The sequence below is a fragment of the Kryptolebias marmoratus genome, linkage group LG6 (assembly GCF_001649575.2).
Source record: "Kryptolebias marmoratus isolate JLee-2015 linkage group LG6, ASM164957v2, whole genome shotgun sequence".
Taxonomy (NCBI): domain Eukaryota; kingdom Metazoa; phylum Chordata; class Actinopteri; order Cyprinodontiformes; family Rivulidae; genus Kryptolebias; species Kryptolebias marmoratus.
Genome location: NC_051435.1, coordinates 17,021,950 through 17,047,585, shown reverse-complemented (window position 1 = coordinate 17,047,585; position 25,636 = coordinate 17,021,950). Strand labels below are relative to the sequence as shown.

At 42.6% G+C, this 25,636-nt stretch overlaps 1 protein-coding gene across 1 annotated transcript in view; it reads right to left on the bottom strand.

The window, feature by feature from the left end:
- The window catches only part of tbc1d4 (TBC1 domain family, member 4), a 34,574-nt gene that overhangs the window by 1,312 nt on the left and 7,626 nt on the right, over window positions 1-25,636 (bottom strand). The window contains exons 2-23 of the mRNA XM_017410183.3: window positions 21,599-21,727; window positions 21,271-21,505; window positions 19,993-20,237; window positions 18,114-18,203; window positions 17,702-17,806; window positions 17,485-17,617; window positions 17,288-17,379; window positions 17,011-17,121; window positions 15,348-15,470; window positions 14,775-14,834; window positions 12,156-12,373; window positions 11,580-11,723; window positions 9,736-9,893; window positions 8,782-8,994; window positions 7,485-7,646; window positions 7,188-7,346; window positions 5,578-5,678; window positions 5,336-5,479; window positions 2,965-3,124; window positions 2,671-2,840; window positions 1,653-1,832; window positions 4-227 (exon numbers count right to left, since the gene is read on the bottom strand). Coding sequence (XP_017265672.1) covers window positions 4-227; window positions 1,653-1,832; window positions 2,671-2,840; window positions 2,965-3,124; window positions 5,336-5,479; window positions 5,578-5,678; window positions 7,188-7,346; window positions 7,485-7,646; window positions 8,782-8,994; window positions 9,736-9,893; window positions 11,580-11,723; window positions 12,156-12,373; window positions 14,775-14,834; window positions 15,348-15,470; window positions 17,011-17,121; window positions 17,288-17,379; window positions 17,485-17,617; window positions 17,702-17,806; window positions 18,114-18,203; window positions 19,993-20,237; window positions 21,271-21,505; window positions 21,599-21,727 — 3,356 coding nt within the window. The remainder of the gene's footprint in view (window positions 1-3; window positions 228-1,652; window positions 1,833-2,670; window positions 2,841-2,964; window positions 3,125-5,335; window positions 5,480-5,577; window positions 5,679-7,187; window positions 7,347-7,484; window positions 7,647-8,781; window positions 8,995-9,735; window positions 9,894-11,579; window positions 11,724-12,155; window positions 12,374-14,774; window positions 14,835-15,347; window positions 15,471-17,010; window positions 17,122-17,287; window positions 17,380-17,484; window positions 17,618-17,701; window positions 17,807-18,113; window positions 18,204-19,992; window positions 20,238-21,270; window positions 21,506-21,598; window positions 21,728-25,636) is intronic.

Genomic DNA, 25,636 nt, shown 5'->3' with positions numbered 1-25,636 from the left:
GGCTTCTTGGCTGCAGTTTTGGCTTTCCCGTTGGGTCCTGTTTTGATCTGGGTCATCTCCACATCTGTCAGGGCGTCGGGGGGAAGGCACGAACGCATGCGTTCTATGGTCCTCTGGTACGCTACCCTCTCCTGCTCCAGGGAGCGAATCATGTGCTTCATTTTGCTCTCCCGGGAGAGGAAGTTGTCGACGCTCGTCTCCAGCGACTGGATCTTCTGCCGCGCGGCCTAGAGGGCGCAGGAATTACACTCCAGTCAACACAGATGCAGAACAGACACTGACGTTTGGAAAGAGGACAAAGGAAAATCACGGGAGCAAGAACTTCTCTTACACTAAAACTTAAAAAAAAAAAAATAATAATAATTTTTAAACAGTGCAGCCAATCGTGATTATCATCGCCTGCTGCTGAAGGCAAAACACAAGAAGGTTTTTGCCCGTGTTTCTGTTTGCTTGTGAAATACCTCATGAGCTACTGCTTTTACTGAAACTCTGAGAAGGTAATCATTGAACAAACATCTACAACTGATTAACTTTTGGAGCCAACTCCTTTAAAAATGGTCACCACCAGCTGAGCAAACTTAGAAAATGTAAAAGAAAAAGTGGGTATAACTCATCCAATTCTACAGATACTGAGCTATAATTTGGTGAGGCAGTAGCAGAGTGTCATTCCCAACATGTACTCTAAACACTAACTAATCACATTAAGTTGTTATAAATATTTGCCCTTAGCTATAAAAGTCAACGCTGTCTGTCTGTTAGCAAAATATTTCATAAAGCACTGGGCTGATTCTAATGAAACTTTCAGAAAGTAATTATTGGGTGGACAAATACAACTGATTACCATTTGACTTCAGCTCAATGTAAAATGGCCACGACAGCCAACTCAACCGATTCTACAGACGCCGAGCTAAGTTTTGGCGTGGTAGCAGCTGAGCATTATCTCTAACACATACTCCGAGCGCTACACATCGCATGATGTTTTTGCTTAAAGCTTTGGCTCTCGACTATTAAGAGTCAACTGTGTGTGTCCGTTAGCAAAATATCTCATGAACCACTGGATGGATTTTAATGAAACTCTCAGAAATTAGTTACTGAAAGAATGTCTATAACTGATTAACTTTTGGAGTCAACCCAATTCAAGACTCACAGATAATTGACATTAGCAAACACAAGAATGGCTATACCTCAGTCGATTTTACAGCTATCGAGCTAATATTTGGTCATACTGAATTTGGTTTTTTTTTCTTGTTAAATTGTGTAGCAGCTGTGTTCCAGCTCTTTAAGAGGATGATTCATGTATTTTTTTTGTGTGTTAAATCAGGTCCGAGAGCAGCTCAATAAGTTTAACATCTCTGTCCATATGAGGCTCATCAGGACCTCGTTTAAAGATTCACACTCCACTAAAATGATGAAGCAACATGAGAACATCCAGCTCTCAGTCTGTTGTCTTAATGTTTTCATTATGTTTTCTGCTTATGTGTTAGTGCCCTCTATAGGCAGCCTGAGATGCAAACTAAAGACTCGGTAATAACTGATTCCTCCTGAATCCCAAAACTTCATATTATTTAACACACAGATTTCTTTAAAAACCTAAAATATGTGTAATCTAAAAGTATCCGGCCAGTTGAATAGAAAATCCTTCTCTTCCTCACTTGGAGTTTTTCCAGCAGCTCCATGTTCTGCTTCTTCAGCTGCACGTTTGTCTTTTCTAGTTTGTCGAGCCGGTCCGAGTCGTCGAGCAGCGGTCCGGAGGTCTCCAGGATCTCATCCTGCAGGACGTTGTACTCCACTTCGTACGCGTGCAGCTGCTTGGAGATGTCCATCTCCATGACCTGGACGCCACCACAAATCGCACAGTGAGGATACTGCTGCTGAACGACGAGTCACTGCCCTCGTTTTCTCTTAAACGTTTTGACAAAAACAGTACGGCATGGAAGAGTTGAGTCAAAGTCCTGATAAGAGACATACATGGGACAAATTTCCAAAACTCTCGGACGTTCTTTACTCTCAGCAACATAAATGATCATTTGTGCTTTACGTAGCAGCTCAGCATGCATCGAAGTGCTTAAAGGGGATAGCTCAGACCATTTGAAGCGAGGTTTGTGAAAAAAGTTATGAACAATTATTATCTCACCTGTTGCAGATAGCTCTCTGAACAAATTCAGTTCAGAGAAATCAAGTTTAATTCTGATTAGACTGAAAAACTAACAGCTTGTTTGGGCAGATCCGAGACCGAAGTGGACTGACTCCCTGCTGTCTAAGAACAACTCGAGTCTTAAAAAATAAAAGTACTTCATGCAAACAGTATTTCATAAATCTTTCCACCATTAGTTTCACACTGTATGGTTGTTTTCACTGAAATATTACAGTATTCCTGATGGGAGTGTCCCAAGCTGCTTCAGAAGTGCTACAGCTATTGCTTTTGCAATAACCAATATAAAGTTTTTTGCGACTGAAGCTGTTTTAAGATGGCAGCAATCAACTCTGATGTTGACTCCGCCTAAACTAGCAGGTAATCTGATCAAAATTAAACTCAGATTCTCCAAATCGAGGCTGTTCGTAGACCTATCTACATTGTTCATAACCATCTAAAGATTCTAAAGATTTGAATTATCATGACGATGATCTATAATAACCTGATGTGAGTGTGTTAGGTTTGCCCTGCTGTACCTTGGCAATGGTCTGCTCCATCTGTGCTTGTGTGAGTGTCGGGAGTGTCGTTTTCAGATAGTCCACGATGCCCTCGAAGCTGTCACACTTCATTATCTCCCCCTCATGGCTGCTCAGCAGACAGAGGGCCACTTTAAAGACCACCTCAGTCCCCTGTGCAAACACAAAATCTGACAAAAAAAAAACAATCAAACAAAAGACAGCATTAAGACAAGTTAACGCCTGAAGCCGTAACCATCAGGAGGGGGGGATTCAAACGTCCTCCTCCTGTGACAGCAGAATTCAGATGTATACCAAAGATGCGAGACACAAAGCCGAGGGGGAACTGCGAGGCGAAGAGCGTGAGGAACCACGGCGCCGCGTAGAGGCTCGGGCAGATCTCGTGCTCCTCGAAGTGATTGTACAAGTCGCGGTGGTAGTCGTGCAACAGCCTGGAGAGCTGGTACATCTGAATCTGAAAGACGGCAGACAGATAAGGCGAGCTCAGGTCACAACACGCTGGGTCAAACAAACCAGAATATCTGGATCTCTGCAGTATCTGAGAGCAATCTAAGAACTGCAAACTGACAAATGAAGTCCCTTCCAGGCACAGAGCTCATGAAGCGTTTTTTTTTTTTTTTTTTTTTTTTTTAAGAGGGCCTGCTCCGACAAGCACGAAGGCCGGGCTTTTGATAAGCTGGTGCTAACGCTTTAGTACAGCAAAGAGCAGAGCAGTTGAAAAAAAAGAGAAGCAGAAGTTAGCTCTGGCTAAAATTAGACTGCCCGCTTTTACAATTTCCTCCCAAAAAAAGAAAAGAGCGCTCATACCTTTACCTCCTCCCCGAAGCACACAAATACTAAAAAAAAACAAAACCCAGCACCGACACGTCTCGTGTGTGGAAACTTCAGACAAGTTTTGACAATACCAGAAGTGCAGTGAAGGAAAAGCCAGGAGGCTTGGCTAAATGGTTACCTGATGAAGATTAAACATTACCACCCGGCTGATGCTTTAACGCCAGTGAGGTCAGCTGATGTTTGACTGAAGCTAACAGAGCAGGTGTGGTTTGACAGAGAGGTGGAGACTTGCTGCTGTTGACTAATAAAACCTACATAAAACGCCTCGCAGCGGGCAGATTATTGCCGAAAAGGGGAATATAAAAGTCTAGCATGCGGTTGTTCTTGTGCTGTTTTCGAACAGGAGAATATTTACTGCATATGTCAGGCTAAGATTTGCACACATTTAAAGTTAACCTTTGTAGTTTGGAAATTTGCATGTATTATCTTTCAGGCATTAAAATGCAAACTATTTGTCCCGTGTGTAAAATATTATAAAATATATATAATATATAACATATTTAATGATGAAAGATAAATCTTGTGTTCAGATTTCTTTTAAAGTGGAGCTCTGTGGAAAGTTTGTGAACTGTTAATATCTTTCCTGATGTAGAAAGGTACCTCAGTTTGAAGAAAAGGACCTCAACTCTGACAGTGCTGACGAGCTAATGGCTAGTCTAAGTGGAGCTAAGAGCAAAATATATTGCGGCCGTCTTAAAACAACTCATCTCAATCACATTATTGAGACTGAAGCACTTTCAGCAGGAATATCAGAATATTTTTGCTGGAATAACAACGAAAAGCAGAGTTGATGATGGTATAAATGTTTATCAATTAGCGTTAGGATGAACTGCAATTAAACTTTTAAGACTGGAGTTACGAATTCTGTACCAGCTGTCAAGCGTGGTGATGGCAGCATCATGCTGTGGGGCTGATATGTTGCACAAAGACAACAGATTAATGAAGACGGACGGCCACCTCTAAATTATTCAAAGCGGCAGCAGTCGGCTTTGTCCTAGCAGCAGGTCGGAATAGCTGCTAGCTCGTCATTCCATTAAAAAATAAACTATTTCTCCAAACTGAGGTGGTTCAAAGAGCTATCTACAACAGGTAAGATAGTAATTCTTCGTAAAAGAATCTCATTTCAAAAATTCTGAACCCTTTATTTTAAGCAAAATGTTTTACAATTCATGGTTTATATGGGATTTTATCAATTTCACAGCCTCCTGTTTTGCATGGGCGGCAACATATGTTGCTCCAAAAACCTGTTGATGCCTTTAGAGCTGCACCTGCCATGTGATATGATGGCAAACCACAGTGGTACTTTTCTCTTTCTGCTCCGAGGAAGCGACACCAAAATAAAACTTAAACTTTTTGATTTGTCCAACCAGTAGACAATTTTTCGCACAGCCCAAAACAGGAGGTTTTTTTTTACAGGCTTTTTTTCTTTGCATGCCATTGATTGGACTTAAATTGGTCAATGTAACAATGTACTGTGAACAAAGATCCTCAGGAGTGTAAATGATTTTCTACGTCAGAATGCTGCCTGTTTATCATGCAGAGATGCCTGAGGTCCGACAATTGCAACAGTTTAATCTTGTTTTTTTTAACCTGCATACAGACTTCTCTAGATTGTAAGAATTCTCATGACACTGAACAGTAAATAGGATTGTTTTTAAAAATTTGCTGTTTCAGTTCGCTAAAAATGGTCAAGGCTCATTTTAAATAAACCCTTACTTGTTTGCTTGAATGAAATGCAGAAGAAATAGGTGCTCAGTACGTCACCATGGCGTGGTATGTCCTGTTTAATTCTGCTCAGGCATTTAAGCGGTCGTGCCACTTGTGCACTGACCTGCAGGGAGACCATGTCCGGCCTGTACTGCCGCCTGATGCTGAGGTCATACATCAGGAACTTCAACATGTCGAAGGCCTGTTCTTCACTCATGTGGAGCAGCAGAACCCCAGCCACGAAGCTGACACCCTGACAGTAGCCGACCTGCGCAGCACAGAAGGAGCATGAGTGCCGCGTACAGACCATATTATAATTGCTCAGAACAGCAAGGCTTTGCGGTGAAAGAGGATTAGAGTTTGTACCTCTGTGTCCAGCAGAGAGTAGGCCTTCAGGAGGTTGTAGAGAGAGAGCTGCCCCGCGCCAAGCTGGGCTGAGAAGTACTGGTGGGTGGGGAAGGTCCGGCCTAAGGAGGAAGACACATGTATTTATATTTTACTATGTAATATGTAATAAAAATAGCGGAAAATGTTCTAACTGCATTTTTTACTTCAACTGCAGTTCATAGATCTACAGTAGATAAAACCACAATGAACTAAAAACAGAACTCAAACTGTTGTTGCGTAGAAGTTGACATGAGGAACCATCACATGCTCATTTCTTTGCACAACATATAATTTAAAAAAAAAAGATTTGAAATTAGGGTTTTATTATTGTTTTTTCTTAGCTGATGACACGGTTTAAATTTTCCCAGGCTCAACCATTCCTCCGATGTACTTTCAAACTGCCTTGGAAACTTTTGAGTTTAAACTTAGTAATACCAGGGTACTTTTCAAATAAGAAAATTGCATGGCACCTGTCGCCATGACTACCGTGCTATTAAACCCACTCCTTCACTTACATGAGTCACACAAAAGCCTAGGAGTTCGGTTCGACAATTACTTTTAATTCGAGTTTCAACTTTGCCATCAGTTGTAATAATTAAAATCATTCTAGGATTTGTGTCGAAAATAAAAGGACGTCTGTCTTCCTCCATCAGTAAAACACCCTGAGTGTAGTCAGCCTCTATGATTGTTCTTTAAAGTGAAACTACAGCTACAGTAATATCTTACCCTAGACAGCTCTTTGAAGAACCTCAGTTTGAAAAAACAGCTCAATTCTGACATGATTGATGAGCTAACAGCTACCAGGGACCACATCCAAAGTGGATTGCTGCCATTTTAAAATAACTAAACCACAAAAATTTAATACAGGTTCCAACAAACGCTACTTTTTTAGCATCGGTTTTACATTACGCTGTTGTTCCAACAGAAATAAATCATGTCTGATGAACCTGGAGGGTGACTTTTTGGCAAAAGGTAAACAAGACTGTGGATCACCAAAAAAGAACACCGTGGCCACAGTGAAACATGGCGGCGGCAGCATCATGCTTTTCTTCATCTGGAACTGGAATTTAAGTGAACGTGGATAAAATTATGAACAGCTCCAAATACCTGTTGTTGTTTTGGGGGGTTTTTTTGGCCTAAAACCTTCAGGTATCTGATGGGAAGTTAAAAATTGAAAGGATTTTTTAAAAATAGCAATGGCCCCAAGCATACACCCAAATCAACAAAATAATGGCCTCACTAGAAGGAAATTACAGTTTCGGAATGGACAAGACCTAAATTTGAAAGAAAACCTGTGTGCTGACCGGAAGAGGGCTGTGCACAAGAGATGCCCCTATAACTTGAAAAACCTAATCATTTATATTGGTCTCATTTGTTTACAACCCAAAAAAACCTGGCATTTGAGCAGCTGTATTGTAGACTTTTTTTACCCACTGTTCTAAAGTATAGTATTTTAGCCTTTTTATCCAGCAGGTTTTTTTTCTTTTTTAAAATAAAGTCTGCAATTTGAGTCCTTCATAATATGTTATTTCTGATCTGATTGAGACGCTGTGGTTGAACAAAGAAGACCTCGAGTTCGAAATGCTCACCTAGATCCACCAGAATGGCGTGCTGCTGTGCAGTGAGCTGCTTGAGCAGGTCTTGGTAGTGGGTGTCAGGGGCCTGCTGTCGTTGGGGCAGCCTGTGCCGCAGCCGGTGCTGGTGGGACAGAAACAACCACACCTCCCCGCGCCTGCTCTTTGGAACCCCTGCACGTAAAGGTCAACGATACATGTACTCAGTCGATCGACCACAGAAACAGACCAATATTTTTAACATGTTTGTTTTCTCGCGATGCACAGTTTGTTTTTTTACTCTGCGCTCACACACACACGCACATCTCTTACCATGGCAGAGCACGCGGTATACTTCCTCCTTGTCTTGTGGGTTCGTCGTTCTGCCTGGAGCGTTCAGCTTTTTCTCCCACAGTGCCTGAGCTTCCTTGGAGCACTGGCACACTTCCTGGTAGTTGAGCTTCATTTTGCGGATGTGGAGCTCATCGCGGCTCGCTTCAAGGCAATCACAGAAACCAAACAGATAAGACGGCGCGTCGCACACCCTTTTTCTCTAACAGAATCCTCTTGTTGCACTGGCAAAGACCCCTCTTAGTGGTGAAAATAGAAAGCTCGTCAAGGCACAATAGCCACAACGACACCGAAAGTCTGACCTTATTAAACTGAAGATGTGAAGAGGCTACACTGACAAAGCCATGAGAGGCACAGAAGGAGAAAAGAAACACAAACACCACGAAGGATGGTCGTCCCTTAACATGCAGCAGAGTGAATGACTAACAGCCAGCCACCAAAATCATGCAAAACCTCTGCCTTGATCCCAGTGCAGCCTTTTCTTTATTTTGCTTACCTTCTTTAGAAAATAGTTATTCACAGTTAGGTCCTCAGACCAGCATTGAGGTCATAGTATCGAACAAAAGAAAAGAGATGTGTTGGAGTTTCAGAGTATGATTTTTAAAAAAAAACAACTATTTCTTAAAGCTTTTATTGTATAGCTCTGACTACTTGTTTTTACTTCATAATAAGATGGTATGCTGGTTCTCTATCTCTGCTAGGAGCTTGTTTAAACCTTCATTCATTTGATTGTTACTAGTAATGAAACGATTAAATCTTTGTTTTTGACAACCTGCTTACAAATCATAAATCTTGCACAAGTAGCTGGAATTAAATATGCCACCTGTTTAAGTGCAGCTGGTCCTTAAATGAAAAAAAAAGCTTAGCTCACAAAATACTGAGCTATAAATGAGCTGCAGACAAACTAGTGTAAAAATGCATAAATACATAGATTATATTTTCCTGTTAGATCTTCCAAATAGCAAACGTTGAGTCCTCATCACTCAGTGAAAACTTTCACACCAAAGTTATCATTAGACCAAATTAGCAGTTAGCTGTTGTGCATTCACAAACGGGGAAAAATGTCTGATTTTTAACAACCATTTAGCTACAATATTTTCATGGACTAAGGAAAATTAATCATTTTTGAGTTTCAGATTTTCCTCCTACCTATTGATAAGAATTTCTAAGAATTATCAATGAAATGACACACAATATATCAAAGCAGACTGAGAACATTTCTGGTATTTATGTGTCCTTCGTGTGGCAAAGACAGGATTTTTGTCACTTATAAACTCACCCTCTAGTTTCTGGTTCTCCTTTTCCATGCGCAGAAGTAAGATCTGCTGATGGATGGCGGTCTTCCACAGAGCCCGGTAGTCGGCTCCCGTCCTTTTAGGTCTCTTATCAGACGACTGATCGTGTGCCGGGGGTAAGAGACGCCTCAAAGGGTCCAAACCTTGGTCCAAGGAGCGAGGAGACAGCGGCAGCAGCTCTGTGCTGTCAGGGTAGTCTACAACAGGCAAATGTAAAAAATTTTAACTGCTTCTTAGTGACGGTGAGTCCAGAGTTTTACACCACTTTTAATTTAATACCTCAAAAACCACTGAAACTCTATCACTCAGTCAAATATACAGGCACTGAGATAAAATCTGGTGAGAATTGTCCTCACGCGATATCACATAAGATGGCGCATAATGTCATTTACAAGGTTTGAAGACATCAGCTATAACTCTGTTCCTTCTCATCACAAGATGATTTTTGTTTAAAACTCGGGCAGGTGATATGCATTCCCTCGAGGAATGCTGAGTCTTTAATTTATTAAAGGTTTTGTTCAATTTTGGTCCTCCGTGACAGCATGTACACTTTAGGCTGTCTAAACCACAACCCCTTGACCCTGTCACGCTGCCAAAGTGGCTCAGAAAGGACCGTGGCAAGTAAGCCCATTTGCTTATCTGACCTTCAAACCTCACACATGCTTTAAGAGGCGAGTATCCGTCACACCACCAATTTATTATAACAGCCTGGTGCCGGTCCCTTAATGGCACACGCATATTCACCCTCCAATACTTTAAAAATAAGCAAATCAAATGTTAAAAGAAAGACCTATATCCTATTACTAAAGTGCTTTTAGCTAAGCAGTTTCCTAAAAACAAATATATGTATTTAACTTGTGTCCTACATGCTGGTGAATTATTCGTTTCACTAAATGTTGTCCCTTTCCAGAAACATTAGAAGGATTATGTTACCACACCTGTGTGCTGCATGGATGCAGATGGCTTGTTCAGGGGAGACGCAACCCTCAGGAAGATCTTCTGTCTCCAGGAGACCCTGCGTGGGGTCTGAGGGAGACCTCCACTCAGTGAGTCATTGCTGCAGACAGACAGGGTTCTTTTCCTGCCTTCCCCATTGCTACAGAAAGAGGACAGTTGTGTCAGGGACACCTGCTGAAAGAGCCAGGCAGGCGTCACGTTACACCAGCCCTCTTTAAAGCAGCCCCTTTTATCAATGCGAGCACATGTACGCTCCAGCATACATTCGCAGCCCCCATACAACAAAAGTCTCCCGAATGATAGCAAATGGCAGACTCGGCGGGGAGGGGGGAAATAAAGAAGCCATACACTGATTTCCATTATCCATGTTAATAAAGCAGCAGTTAACAGGAGAGCAGGAACAAACATCAGCTGAGAAACATGCACGCATGTCCTGTTTGGAAAAAAAAGAAAAAGTTGACTGTTTGTGTAGAAGAAGGAAAATGTTTTTTTTCTGGATCTCACCGTTTCACAGTACATTTCACATGTTTAATATTTAATGTGTCAGAGAATCCAGCAAGTAGAAATTCAATCCAAAAGATGTGGGGAAACGAGTTCATGTGGTATCTAAAACTGAAGAGCCCATCTCTTAAACTGATGGTGAGTTAAATGAAGACAACCATACAATAAGTGAGGGCACAATGTGGGGGGAAAAATGGGTTTGTTTTAATCAGTTAAGAAGAAAACCCATTTAAACCTCTCATCACTATTTTGTCCTCCTCTAAAGAAACAATTACATGGATCAAATTGAGGATTAGTTTATACCTACGTTGGTTGTGAGCTCAGTCATCATATGGGCAAAGACAAAAGGGAAGTGATCTTGGCTTGAGGCAAATGTCACTTAGAACAATTTTGCTCTCAATGCTTGCTGTGCTCATGTTGCTTCCCCTAACGCATTCTCTCTAATGCTATCCTGTTAGTCGGGGCATAAAGGCAGTGTTTATAAACCCACTGGGGTAAAGGGATGAGCGTGTTGGCATATTCAGAGTTACAGCCAAGCTTTTCATTAGGCTGGCTTTGAAAATGCTTACCTATATTCAGGGCAACTTGTGCCAAAGAGGAACTGCCTTGCCTCTTATCAGTGGTGACACTAAGGGGCCCGGCTGCTGTCAGAGTACAGAGACATCCCGTGGAAACGATACTCCACAACAAGCTGCTTCGCTGCATCTCATTTATAATGGAAATGTTAACCTTTACTTTCTGCCACCCAGACACGCTTAAAGACTGCGCTGACAGGGACGCCTAAGGACTCTCAGACACGCCGCGCTTTATCTTGCTTTCTTAAAAGTAACGAACTTTGGCTAAAGATTAAAAGCAGTTTGAATCCGATGCTGTTTTGAACAGCGATCCTAAATGAATTGCAGGGAAAAAAAAACAAAAACATGAATAAAATGTAGTTAATATACGGGGTAGTTTGCCGTGCAAAAAGCTTCAAATTCGCATGCAGATCCAACAAGTCAAGGCTGTATCAGCATCCCCTTCTGCTTCAGAGCTAAACAGGAAGAGGGCGGGCCCGGTTGTAAAGCTGACAGGGGGAAGGGGGGGGGGGAAGAGAAGTGGCTTCAAATTGTTTATTTATGAATAAAATGTTCCGGAGGATAGACAAGAAAAAAGATCATGACAATAAAAGCTGGGTGTTAGAAAGTTTGGAGAGCCAAGACATATATCCGACTGCTGCCATTCCAGGAAAACATCAGATGGTCCCTCCCGCTCATCTCGCCACCTTTCGTGTTAAATCTATAAAATTCGGGAGGGTTGGCGGTTACGTTTGAACACCCCCTCTCACCTTTTGAGGGTCCCACTGTCTGCCAGCGAGCTCAGGGAGCCCTGGTAAAAGCTTTTCAGGAAAGTGGGAGCAGGGAAGGAGGAGGGGAGGCTGAAGGAGGACTCGCTCTCCGAAACGCTGCGCGTCCGCGAGACAGCCGCAGGACTGGGCGGGGCCAAACATGTAATGCCCACAAATAAAAACAAGAGTTACACAAAGGGGCAAAAAAAAATAAAAATATAAAAATTCTGATGGGAACACAGAGAAAAAAACAAAAAAAAAAACAACAGGAATTCACGAGGGATCAAACAGAGACAGGAAACTTGTGAAGCTATTGTTTGAGGACAGTGGAAGCAGGAGGTGAAAGGATTTTGAACTGATCAAAGAGCTGCAAATAGATTGCATTGTTCCAGCATAAATCAAAAGGTCAACTAAATATTTAGTGAGTGCTAAGGTGATTAACAGAACTGCAACATATCTTTCAAAACAACACAGAATCTGACAGGAGAATTAACCCCTGCAACTCCTGCTGAACGACACAGACACGCTGGACTCTCTTGCTTCTGCAGAAACGCAGCGACCGACGAGTCACCGTACCTGCCCTGCAGCAGCTCTGGGTTGACCGAGTGCTGTCTGCGGAGAGGGGCCTGCTTGGCCTGGTTGGTCGGCTGGCTCTCAAAGGAGATGCGCTTCCTCACCGGCGGGTGGCTGAAGGTGTGAGCGCGCCGGCGGAAGTGCTGACCGGATTCCTGGTCGTCGTCGGGAAAGGCGAGAGGGGAGCCCGGAGGAGAGGGACCGGGAGATTCTTCATCCTGCTGAGGAGGTTCAGAAAAAAAAGCAAGACGGCTCTGTAAGGCTTCTATGAAGCAGAGAGCACATTATGACATTTCGGAGCAAGATGACAGTCTTGCATAGCTTTATTCTGCATCACTATGAAAGCCAATAAAGGGAACTTACAAGTCAAACCAACCACAAAGACAAGGCCTAAAACCAAATAAAATGCCCGATAACTCAAGCTAGTCATGTGCACTCACCTATTCGATCAGACCCCATGGTAAGCCTCACCCCAGGCTCAACTTTCTGCACACCAGAGCATTAAACTCAGTTCCTCATGCCTGGTGGTAAAACTCCCACATCTATTGTATTCTAATCTATGATGTCCTATGACTACTGGTGGGGAAGGACCTCACTGGTGCGACTCAGCATGAAAACCCTCCAATCGCCTCCTCTCGTGCTTTCAGAGACCTCCCTCTTTAACTTCTGTCATGACATGCAGCGACATTCGTGCTGCTCGTTCCTGCCATCAAACACACACAAACTACGGCAAGTTTTTTAAACCCGAGCAGGAACGTATGCGTTCTAAAGCGCGGCTTATTGGTCCGCGCATGTCTAAATATTAGTGCCAACGAACAAATTTGGCCACTTATAGGAAAGTATAGTTTACTTCTGCTGTACGTCTATGTCCTGTGACGGGGGCTGGGAGGACAGCGGTTAGACAAACATGATACAGCAGACACAAAACTGGAAATCCTGAGTGGGGCTTCCTGCTTGCGCTCGCATCACATCCTGACAGGATCCCCACCAGGCAGCTCGTAACTTTAATCAAAGCGCAAACAATGACGCGAACAAATCAACAAATCAACAAATGAACAGTTCAGGCAGATTTCACATGTGAACATTTGCAGCAGCTTGTTGCTAATTGATTTGGGAAAAGTAGGACAAACGGGAGCTCAATAAGAATCCTCCCTCACTCTAAAGGGATAGTTCAGCTTTCTTGTTTTTTTTAAGTGGGATTAAGTGAAAAGATATTAAAAGTTCATAACCTACATGTTGTAGATAGCTCTTTGAACAAACTCAGTTTGCAGACAGAGTTTAGTTCTGACAGGACTGACGAGCTAATGGCTAGTCCATCCTGGCCAAGATCAAAGTGAATGATTGTCATCCTCAAAAAAACTCCAGTCTCAAAAGTTTCATAGCAGTTCATGCAAACACTAATTTATAAACCTTTACCTTGCAGTCAATTTAGCATTCTGTTGTTATTTGCACAGACATTTGTGGTTATTATGAAGTGCAAACAGCAGCAGCAGCTAGCTGTAGCACTTTTAGTGCAGCTCGGGGCACTTCCAGCAGGAATATTTTAATACTTCTGTGTAATGCAAAATTGACTGCAGTGTAAAGATTTACAAAATAGTGTTTGCCGCTATAAAATCTTTGAGTTGCATTAAGATGAAAGCAGCCCGCTGTGGCCTTAGCTGTGCTCAAACTAGCCGTTAGCTCATTAATCCAGACAGAATGAACCTTTTTCTCCAAGCTGAGGTACATCAAAGAGCTACCTACAGAAAGATGACAGAACACCTATTCAAATGTTCTGAACTATCACCTTATAGGCTAACGTGAACGATTTCCCTCACTTGGTGGCTCATATTTTAAGTAATTCAACATGACAAGTTCAGCACGAAAGGTAAAATAGTTGGCTTCATGAACGGTCTGAGCAGGTTATCTCTGCTGAGCTCTTGGAGACGTTCCGAAACTCCAAATGGGAAGGTCCACAGTGTGACATGCACATCAATTTGATTTGCAACAAAGTGCCATTACCCAGAGTTCTTCAGCAGATCACTGCATTTTAACCATACAATCAGGGTTCAATACTTGATTGCTTAATACTAAACAAAAACTCAAATGCAAAAACCCAAAAGGTTGATGGCTCCAGAAGCAGATGAGGTACAGGTGATGACACATTATCTAGTTTGGCTGCATTATTGTTAATTTTCCTAATTTAATCACTATCCACTCTGAGTCAAAATAATGCCGTATATGTGAAGTGGTGAACCGATGCATAAAAGGCAGTCAGCTAACAGCCCCAAACAGTTTGTTGACATCTCTGTCCAAACAGTTTGTTGACATCTCTGTCCAAACAGTTTGTTGACATCTCTGTAAACACATTCCTCTGCTGCACAGTTTGGCCTCTTGGCCAAACTTTATAAATCATGAAGCCGGTGTGTAAACAGCGCAGCGAGCACGTGCTGCATGTGTTCGTGTGAGAGGAGCACCGCCGGCAGCGCGCAGCTCCTAACGCCGATCGTACTCTGCTCCTGCTCTGGGCATGTTTGGAGCCAAACATAGTTTGAAAAGCCAGAGGGTGGAAAGTGAGAATTCCCAGAGTCCCCCGACCTAAGCTCCGGCGAATTCTCGTGTTGCTTTCCCAAGGACACTTACTCTTTCAAAGCTGCTAATGCTCCCCATGCTGCCCAAGCGGCCCCGCATTCGGTTGGCACCCTGGTGACAGATTGGACAAAACAATGTGAAACATCTTGAGTAAATTCAAATGTTCAATCGAAAATATAACAACCGATAATGCTAATAAAACAATAATCCTAACAAACTGAAATATCCTAGATGGGAAGATAGAAAAAGAGCAGATGTCTCCAGACTTGATGACACTGTTTAGTTAAGTCTGTGAAATAATAACAGATGGCAGCAGAGATCTCAGACTGCCCGGATCCATCCACCAAGGACTTATTCTGCTGTCTCACAGGCAGAAATGGGTCAATCCAAATCCCTCCTGGATGATTGTGACACAGAAACAGCAACCAGCACAAAAACTGAGCAGGGGAGATAAAAAAACAAAACAAAACAAAGAACAGCGCACAGCGTGAAGGCCATATCCATTCAGGGGAAAGGGAAATAAAAGAATCAGAGAAAAGGTCATTTTTTTATGATAATATTTAACAATAACAAGGCAGGGGCGTATTGTGTTATGGGAAAAAAAACCCTTCTGCTCAGACCCACCCTTGCGAAGATGTTTTCCAGTGAGCTGGTGAGAGAGGTGCGGGCTTTATTCTTGAGATCGTCGAGTTTGAAGCGGCTGCCGGTGGCCGCGCCGTCTCCTCCTGCCAAGCTGTTCGCTACATTCTGTCAGACAGACGAAACAACCAGAGGAATCATTATTACATTGCTCGGCGATGATGGACACATTAAGCCTGGGAAAAAAGCAGCGGATCGACTGTCCAGAACTGGAAGGAACAGCCTTTAGTTGCTGCCTGCTGCTGGACCTCTGCCAGCTCAGCAATATTATTTAATCTTCCACCCCTCAAGCCAGACCATTTTCAAGTAATAACCTTTTTTTTAAATACTTTTTTATGTCCCCCTGCCCCGGTAACTTATGGAATGGAGTGGCTGTAGATGAAGGAACATTTATAGCAACGTTAACGAATCTTATATTTGCAACAGCAGCTAAAAACAGCTCTTTGACCACAGAGACGAGTGATCTCTGGAGTTTTTTTTTTTACCCGATTCTCTAATGAACTAGAAACCACTTAGATTATTTACCCCCAAACACAACCCTTCATAGCCACTATTACCTTTGGAAGTTTCTGGTATTTCTAGGAAAAAGATAGCAGCTCAAAACATTTAGAACATTAAGGTGATTCAGAATTATTTCTCATGTACCAGATTATACATTTAGCCATTCAGCTGTGGCAGCCATGTTAAACTGGGTTGTAGACGCACAGGCAGAGATTACTTTCTCTGAGTTTCACTAAAATGTTGTCCAGTGGTTCATGAAACATTTTGCTAACAAACAGTGTTGACTTTTAGCTGTTAATGGCAAAGTATTAAGCAAAGCTGTTGCGCGGAGCATGCGCTGTGAATGACTCTCAGCCACCAACACGCCAAAATGGAGCTCAGTATCTGTAAAACTGGCTGAGTTGAAGCCATTTCTGCGTTTGGCATGGTCGCGTAGCTGTGGCGGCCATCTTGAATCAGGTTGACACCAAAGGGTTAATTAAAGGGGAGGTGTATATCTTTTGTTTACTTTCTGAGAGTTTCATTAAAATGTGACCAGTGGTTCGTGAGCTATTCTGCTAAACGGTTATGGATAAAAAGCAGTAAACGGACCCAAGCAGACCACGGAAAGGCTTCGGAAACTCTGACACGTGTGCAACAGAAAGCAAAGAAGTTTTCGTTTTCAAGTCTCAGTGACCTAATGAGGTGATCTTAACAAAGCGAGGTTTTAAGCTGCAGGACAACACATAGAACCACATTCTACTGGACATCTTTCTTTATTTTTTTTAATCTATGGGTTTTTTTAGTCGAAACATGGCTTAGGCATCAACAGCTGACATGACAAGACTGAACTATGATGACAAATAACTGAACTCCTGATCATTATTCTCAGAAAAGCAGCACCTAAGGACAAAAAGCTAATAACAAAATAAATGTTTGACTTGTTTTGACACAAAAATTCCACAATCAGATATTTCAAATGGCTTCTCTGTGTACTTACCCATTTAAAACTACTACCATTTCAACTGAAGAGTCAAACATATATCATATATATTCATATATAGTTTAGGCATTCACAATTCACCTCTTAATTCTAGATTCCGTTCTGTTATAAAAAAGGTATTTTTGGACTGTGGTTTTCACGTCTTCTGCAGACTGAAGCTTGTACCTGAGGCGCCTCTCCGATGTGAAGGTGGGATTTTTGTTTGGCTTCACAGAGCTGTCTCAGATGGAGGATCGCCAACTCGTTCTCTTCTTGGTCTGACCCGGGCTTCAGTTTCTGCAGAAATACACCCACAAATGCATCGAGGCCAACACGGAAACAGCTCTGATTTGAAGGGGGATGCGAGAAAGGAGAAACGGCCCCTACCAATCAATCGCTAACCACCGGTAATGCGTCATAAGCAGCTGAGAGAGTGCTGCGTTTAACACGAGCCAAACCTTACTTGAACTCGCTCGAAAATCTCCGCCTGCTCGTTGTCGTTCAGCTGGGAGAGGTATTTTTGGATGGCTAGCTTCGCCCGAGGCGGGTAGAGACCTTGGAAGGAAAAGTGTAGCAGATCTCGCATCAGGATCTGAAGACACACACACACACACACACACAGAGAGGTGCTGGGTGTGTGGCTCCACGCGCACGCCTCACCCTCGATCCTCTCGCAGAGCTTGTGCAGGTCGTGCATGGGGCAAGCTTCGCAGAGCTGGACCGGGGTCTTGTTGCTCTGCAAGGCTGCCGCCGTGGTGAAGGCCTGCTTCAGGGTCATCATCACCTCATCGACCTGACACACACACACAGACACGGAAAGCTCGTCACCGCTTCAGGTTTGAGTCATTTTTTGGCGAGCAGAATTCGAGCGGCTCACCAAGGATTCACTGGCGCACTGGAACACGTAGCACGCATACTGGCTGGGGCCGGGCTCCGACTGGTCCCGGCAGATGAATCCGAAATGGTCCGTCTGCCTAACGCCCTGCGGAGTCCAAGACGAGACAAAAGAAAGGGTTACGCTCCGCAATTCCATTCTATCAATAACTGAAACCACTCTGAAGTGCATCACTTTCACCGAGGGATCCTGTTTCAAGAAATTCAACAGAACCACTCAGTGAACCGAGCAACATTTCCACAGGACATTTACTGATATAGACGTCATTTTCTATCAGCTTAAACATCAAACATGAAAGTCCTTCTGTGCTGTTTAAAAATACTAGCAATGCATGGAGTAGTGTAATGCAGGGAAAGTTATTCTAGGACTTTTAGTGTAAATTAAAAACAACAACCTGACAGCAGGATGAGATATCTTTAAAGTTCTTCTCCAGCACCATGGTTTTACTGTCAGGACTGATGAGGTTCACTTCGAAGCGCCCCACCTGTGAGAGACAAACTCATCCGATCAGATAGATTCATACACAGATACAGCCTTCTTTTCAAAATCAGAGGTCCCCAGACCATTAATACCTTTAAATCAATGCTTAAAACCCATTTCTTCTTACTAGCTTTTAGTCCCAGTTGAGCAGAATATTTTGGCTTTTAATGTATGAGCTCAATCAAAATATTATCATGATAACTATTATTAACATTGTCGTGTTTTTGCCTGAGGCTCTGATAGCAAAATATCTCATAAAACACTTGACGGAATTTAACGAAACTCTCCAAAATTAATCACTGGATGTACATCTGGATGTACATCTATAACTGATTACCTTTTGGAGTCAACACAATTCAAGATGGCTGCCACCGCTAATTATAATCAGCTAACACAACAATAAGCAGAACTCCGTCACTTTTACAGCTATTGAGAGAAAATTTGATGTGGTAGTAGCTGAGAGTCACCCCCATCACAAGCTCTAAGCATGAACAACTCGAGTGAGAACTTCACTCAACCCTCTTAGTCTGTTAGCACAATATCTAGCAAACAACTGGGCAAATTTTAATGAAACTTTCAGAGAGTTATCACTGGATATACATCTACACCTGATTAACTTTGAGTTTCAATCTGATTGAATTGTGTGTTGACTAAGGCTTGTCATCCTTAGTCAACACAAAAATGGCTATAATTCGGTCATTTTTGGAGATATCGTGCTGAAATTTGATGTGGCAGTAGCTGAGAGTCAGTTACAACACATACTCTGAGTGTGATGTCTCACAAAAATTGCATGAGAGCTCGCATAATGGTGGAGTTTAGTGAGGTCAAGGTCTGACCAAGATGACTACAACTCCTTCATTTCTCATCGCGAGATGAGCTTAGTTTAAACTCTGACATGAAGGACTATCGGTGATGGGCATTCTAGCAAGAACTGCCAGGCCTTTCATTTATTTTTAACTCTTGTTTTTTTTAGATTCTGTTTATTTTAATATTTTTTTGTTGCTTTACTAATTATTATTAAATACTATGTAAAGCACCTTGGTCAGTTAGCTTTAAATGTGCTATAGAAATAAACTTTGACAGGACAAGTTCAAGCAAAATAGTCCTTATGAAGTAGTTTATGACAATCTAAAGTTCGCTGACAGGTGTAAACACATCCACGCACGCTCCAAATCGAGGCCAGCAAGGCCGCATCAATGATTTTTCCCATAATTGACTGCTGCAGAGAGTATCATATTGAGCGTTGTGCTCCAGTTTTTAAAATTAGCCTCACGAGGAAATGGGCACGGTGTGCGAGGAACGGCAGCTGGCTCACGCCGCAGACCGTATGCTTTCAATAAATCGCCCTTTAGTCGGCGATTTAACGCAGGGGTTACAGCCTTGTTAAGGGAAGCGGTGAGGAGAGGGCCCGAGCAGGTCTGCACGCCACAACTGCCAGCCACGCGCACATAAAAGTGATTTGCAGCCGAAAGAGAGGAAGGTGGAGCTGCTGCCTGAACGCGCGAGGAGATCCCCTGATGGGCAGCGGTGAAACAGGCGAGCGTTTGGTTTGTGAGCCAGACAGATGGAATCGAGTTTCTGAAGGAAAGTGATGACACGCTGATCCACACTGAAAAAGAGAACATCTTGAGATCGGAGCACACTGCATGTTGATCCACTGCAGCAAGCAAATATAGCAGACGTTCTTTTAATTATAATAAAAATATATCAAATATATTAACTTGTTGGCTCAGGCAAACAGAGTATTTGCACAAGATGGAGGACGTGGCTTTCCTGCATTAGAGGACCTCTACCTGGAAGAGCATGGTGCGGTTCTTGTCCGAATCGGACGGCTGGACGTTGTTCGGCGCGCTGGCGTGCCGGCGGCGCGTGGGGCCCATGATGGCGCCTTCCCCCGGCTTCCTCTGCATGTTTCCTGCCAGGCTGCTGCAGCGCGTGCGGAACGTCTGGGGCTCCTCGAATCCGGAGTCCTCCAGGATGCACTCGGGGAACGCTCCCCGCAGGCTGCTCTGACTGGCACTGCTGGGCAGACTTAAACCTGAACCACACACAGCAAAACATCAGTGTATGTATATAATATACTGAAGCAATTCAGGTGGTCATTTTAAAATCTTATTTTTGTTTTTACTCGTAAACGTTGCTGGAAGTAACGCTGTCAAGTCTTTGTTTAATATCTACCAATCTGCTTATTTAACAACCTTTTTTTTAAAAAAAATTAAAAAAATATTCAACATGTTTTGTTCCCAAAACTACTATTTGAGCATCACAATGAAAATGATCAACTTTCTTTGTTTAATTTAAATTAGGTTCTCTTTATTTACCTCTGTCTGAGTTACTATAAAAGAAGAATTTCAAAACACCTTTGAGACTTTTATGAACTAAAAAAGGCTCCTCAAGCCAACAATTTGAAGAATATTTAAATATGAAATTGAATAAAATTTGATAGAATTAATAGATTTTTATGTAACAATCCTAGAACACTCTGTAACCTGACTTTTATTAAGTCTTTACCAAGTTTTTTTTTTTTATTAATGTGAACCCACAAACCAATTTGACTTCCCACGGGAACAACTCAAAAAGGATAATGATCATTTTTTTGAGAACTCCTGTGGAAACTGAAGTGGGCAATGGTTCACAGACGTGTTAGTGGCTACTTAAACAACACTAGTGACGTGTCGATATGACCTGCAAGTAACAAAAGATGCAAACTAGAAACAAAGTTTGATTCCAGTTGGTTCACCTTCGTATTCAGTTGCTGTGGGACAAAGGAAGAGCCAAGACTGCAGCGTGTGTGCTGACGTTTTTGGGAACAAATGAATGAAAACATCACATTATGAACCACACTTTCAACCATTTTGATTCCAACTGAATTGTATGTTTGGATGTTGTTAATTATAGCTGTGTAGAAAAATCAGAATCAGCTAAAAGTGAAATCGGCAGGTCAGAGATTTACAAAATCCGGAAAACTAGAATTGACCTAGAAAACTCTGATTGGTGCATTTCTAAAGGGATAACCGCCTCTCGTTGCAACCTGTTGGTTTCATTTAATCCCTTTAACATTGTATCTTCACCTGTGAGCAGCTCCTCCTCCTCAGGGGCTTCATTTTCCTCCCTAGTCTTATTCAGAGCAGTGGAAAGAGGGTCTCCTTCCCCCCCCACTGTGAGGAGCTCCAGGGATGCGTTCTCCGTAGAGCCTCGCTGACCGTTGAGCAGCCGCAGGCGCTTGCGTTCAGTCTCGTGCTGACGAAACTTGTCGATGCAGTCGTCAATCAGGGAGGCTGACGCTTTCTTGTGGCCAACCGTCACCTGGATTGTTTTTTAGACCAAAAAAAAGAAAAAAAAAAACATTTTAAAAGTGCATTTCAGAAAAACACATAATTTTGAAAACCTGGTATTTACCTTGCCACAGTAAAGCACTTCAAACTTCTGCGAGTTGTAGAAGGCCTCGTCTGCTTCCTGTTTGGGTTTGGCCTCTTCCTTCAGGGCCGACTTGGACACCTGTCGAATGCTCGTGATGACCTCTGGGACCTGTGAGTAAAGACGGTGGAATGAAAGGGGCATGATGACCACGGAGAGGTTTACAGAAAAAAGAAAAGGAAAGCCCAGAGGAAAAGCTCTGGTTCAACAATAACACATCACAACAGAAAGATACACAAAACAATCTGCCAAAACTATCTTCCTGTTCAAATTCAGGCAAAGAAGACTGACAGTATGTGAATGACTCTCAGCTACCACCACACAAAACTTTAGCTCAATATCTGTAAAATTCACTGAGGTATAGCCATTTTTATGTAGGCTAAGGTCAATTAGCTGTGGCAGCCACCTTTATTTGCGTTGACTCCAAAAGTTAATCAGATATAGATATCTGTCCAATAATTAGTTTCTGAGAGTTTCATTAAAATCCATCCAGTGGTTCATGAGATATTTTGCTAACAGACAGATTTGATACCAATCGTTATTGTCAGTTTAAGCAAAGATGGTGGGCTCAAATTCTGTTTGGGGGACAATGCTCAGCTACGACCACATCGAATCTTATCTCAACATCTGTCAAATCGACCAAGTTATTGCCATGTTTGTGTTTGCTACGGTCGCTTTGCTGTGGCGGCCATCTTGAATCGGGCTGTGGATGTGCAGCCAATGATTACTTTCTAAAAGTTTCATAATCCATTCAGTTACTCGCGAGATATTTTGCTAACGGTACAGACAAACAAACACACAGAGGCCTGCCATGTTTGGGTTAGGTTTTGTCCCCCAGTCTTGGCACCGCCTGGACTAGCCGTTAGCTCATCAATCTGATCAGAATTAAAGTCGTTTTCTAGGTCATTCAAAGAGCTATCTACAACAGGTAAGATAATAACTGTTCATAATCTTTCCTCAGAACCCCACTTAAAATGACCTTAACAATACCTCGAAAGTATAAAGAAAAAACAACTCGAAACAGTTAGAACTGGGTTCAGATGGCAGCTCCTGGTAATCTGAGATGTGATTTTGAACGGCACGGCACAAAGTAACGTCGTGTTGCACAATAAAACAAGAAAAGCTGCTAACATCCAGGAGAAAAACAAGTCAACGGACAGCCTAAACATAAAAATGGTGTCAGAAGTATGCAGGGAGCCTTACAGTGCTGACGACAAAACAAAGGGCTGAAAGGAATCACAGATTTGAAGGCAAGTCTGTTTGCTCTGCGGCGTGTTTTGCTGGGCATTAAACATTTGCAGTGTTTGTTCTGTCACAGCATTTAGCACACCATGGTAACATGCAGCCAGGGGAAAAAAAAAAAAAAAAAGTTGGAAAGAAAATGCAAATCTTCTTCAGGGAAATTCATTCGCAAAATATTTGGCAATGTGAGGCCGGGTCATATTACGGACTTTTATTTTTGCGTGTGCTTTTTTGGCAGACCAGCTGACAAACATCCGCCGAGTTCTACCTCTCACAAAACCTACAGAAAGGCTTGGTCAAATATTGCGTTAAGGCAACAATAAGATCCAAAACAAAAGAGTGGCTCTGTACAGATGAGGGCAGCATACAAACTCTTGAGCAAATATATTTATGTTGTACACTGGGGAGAAGAGTTATGTAACAATACACAATGTCAGAGGTCAGAGAGGAACAACAAGGCAGTAGATGACAGGGAAGGAAACCGGGAAGGGAATGAAACATCCTAACAAAACACCGTGAAGATTTCCTGACAATCCCTGGTTTGCAGAAAAGTCAGGGACTTGTAGCTGCAGGTCCAAAAGTTATTTTTAAAAGTGGCTGCTGTCCCAGTGGTTGAGCTGTGTTTGGCTGGTGACAGAGGCTGTATTCAGACAGGGAGGGGAAAAAGAATGCACACGGTGGGGGTGGAAGCAGGTCCCTGGTCATGCGTGCTCACTTAGAAATCTCCTCACGAAAGCCTCGACCAGCGGAACCAACTCCCCGGCTCTGTGACGACTTTTTCGTTCGCACACGTCAAGACGTTCGAGTCATCAACTTCTGACACGTAGCGACCTCTTTAATTTGACTTGTTATGAAGGGAGGGGAAGGAAAAAGCAGCGGTGTACTGCCAGACTGCATAGATAACATTAAATCAAGGTAAAGCAAAGGCCTTGCTGATTAAGAATCCCAGCTGCACTGCCAGGTCAACAAGACACAAGGGAAACTGACCGAGTCCTTCTAACATTTTAAGTAACTAATTTATTATGCATGAGTACGATGGCGCTGAAATAACATTTGGCTTGATTAATTATTTGTTGAGAATCCGACTTAAAGCCAGTGAAGGTGCTCACTCCTTAGAGACAGGAGCAGAAAATTAGGTACTTGGGAAAAACAAGAAAGCTGAGAACTGTATGAGGATTTTTTTTTTTTTTTAAGATAACTGCTGCACTTCAAGCTGTTTCAACTTTCACCTATCTCAGCTCGGATTTGCCATACAATATCCCCAACACTGGGTGTGAATGAGGCCTGTGTACATAAATGCCAGCAGTCAAGCACAGCTTCAGAGCTCAGGAGAAAGCAAACACTCGGACTGTCCTCTTTAGGCTGGTAGCACATACCTCCCTACACTAGACTGTATATCATACACAGTGGCCTACAGTGTCAGCAGTCAGGCCAAACGAAACTTTCACCGCCCGCCACCAAAAGCCGAAAGGGAATGTTGACCTAATATTTGGTGTGGTAGTAGCTGAGAGTCGTGCCTGACTTATACTCTGAGAGCTTATATTATAACCTAACCGTTACCTATTACAGCCAACCACTGGACGAATTTAATAAAACTTTCAGAAAGCAACCACTGGATGTACGCTTACAACTTATTAATTTTTAGATTCAGACAAATTTAACATGGCCAACACAGCTAACTAACCTTAGAAAACTCAAAAATGGCTATAACTCAGTCAATTTGACAGATACTAGGCTAAAACTTGGAATGGAAGTAGCTGAGACTAATTCAAAACACATACTTGAACCCAGAATAGCTCAACAGCTGAATAAGGGCTAAAACCTCCTTACATCGAGAGCCTGATCAACCGGTTTAGTTTAGCTATAAGAATAAGCACAACAGAACAATAGCAGTCATCTTCTGTATGAACATATTTGTCCCTCAGCACACGGTTCAGAAAGTCCAACCCATTCTAATCATCTCTTCTTGGCAACGTTGGTGGAGTTTAGCGAGGTCAGAAGACATCTGTTTATTAACAGAGCTCCTCTGGGTCCTTCACATTATTGCAACACCTTCAGTATTTTTACTTTCCAGTCATTTTGTCACAGATTCGATGGTGTGCCGTTGCATGACTAAATTTCAGACAACTTTTAATTGTTGGACAGATGGGCTCACATTTTACAGTAGAACACGTCGGCATACGGAGAATTTTAAGGTCGACTCAGGAGCAGCAAGGTGCCCAGGAAATAAAGTCCAAATAACTCTTCACTTTATCTCAGACAAGCCTGAAATGTAGCGCTTGGACGACTCCTTCACTTTCACTCTTGGAATGACTAACAACTGTCTGCAATGTTTTTTTTGTTTTTTCCGTTGGGAATTATCTTTCTTGCAGAACGATAAACTACATATCGCTTAAAAAAAGGCCTTGCAATCCTCCCTAGATTGATTATTAGGGTTCCAAGCCCGCGGAAGCAAGCGGGCGGCCAATGCAAGGCATGGCCGATCGCCTGCTCCCAGCGGAGCAGGGAACCCTATTGTTTTTGTAAGGATTTTTCATAATTTTTTTTTTATTATTATTATTATTCTCCGGTAAAACGCGTTGGCCAGAAAAACGAGAAACAGCTGGAGAAAAGCCAACCAGGCAGCCTGATACAAAATCCCTACCGCTACTCAGACAAAAAAAATCATATCGTCCCATGCCTAGGGGGCGCTATAACAAAGGACAATGCGTTTTTGCGAATAACTCCTAAACCGTAAGTCCTACACTCAAAATCTTGATGGCACCTGAAACTATGGAT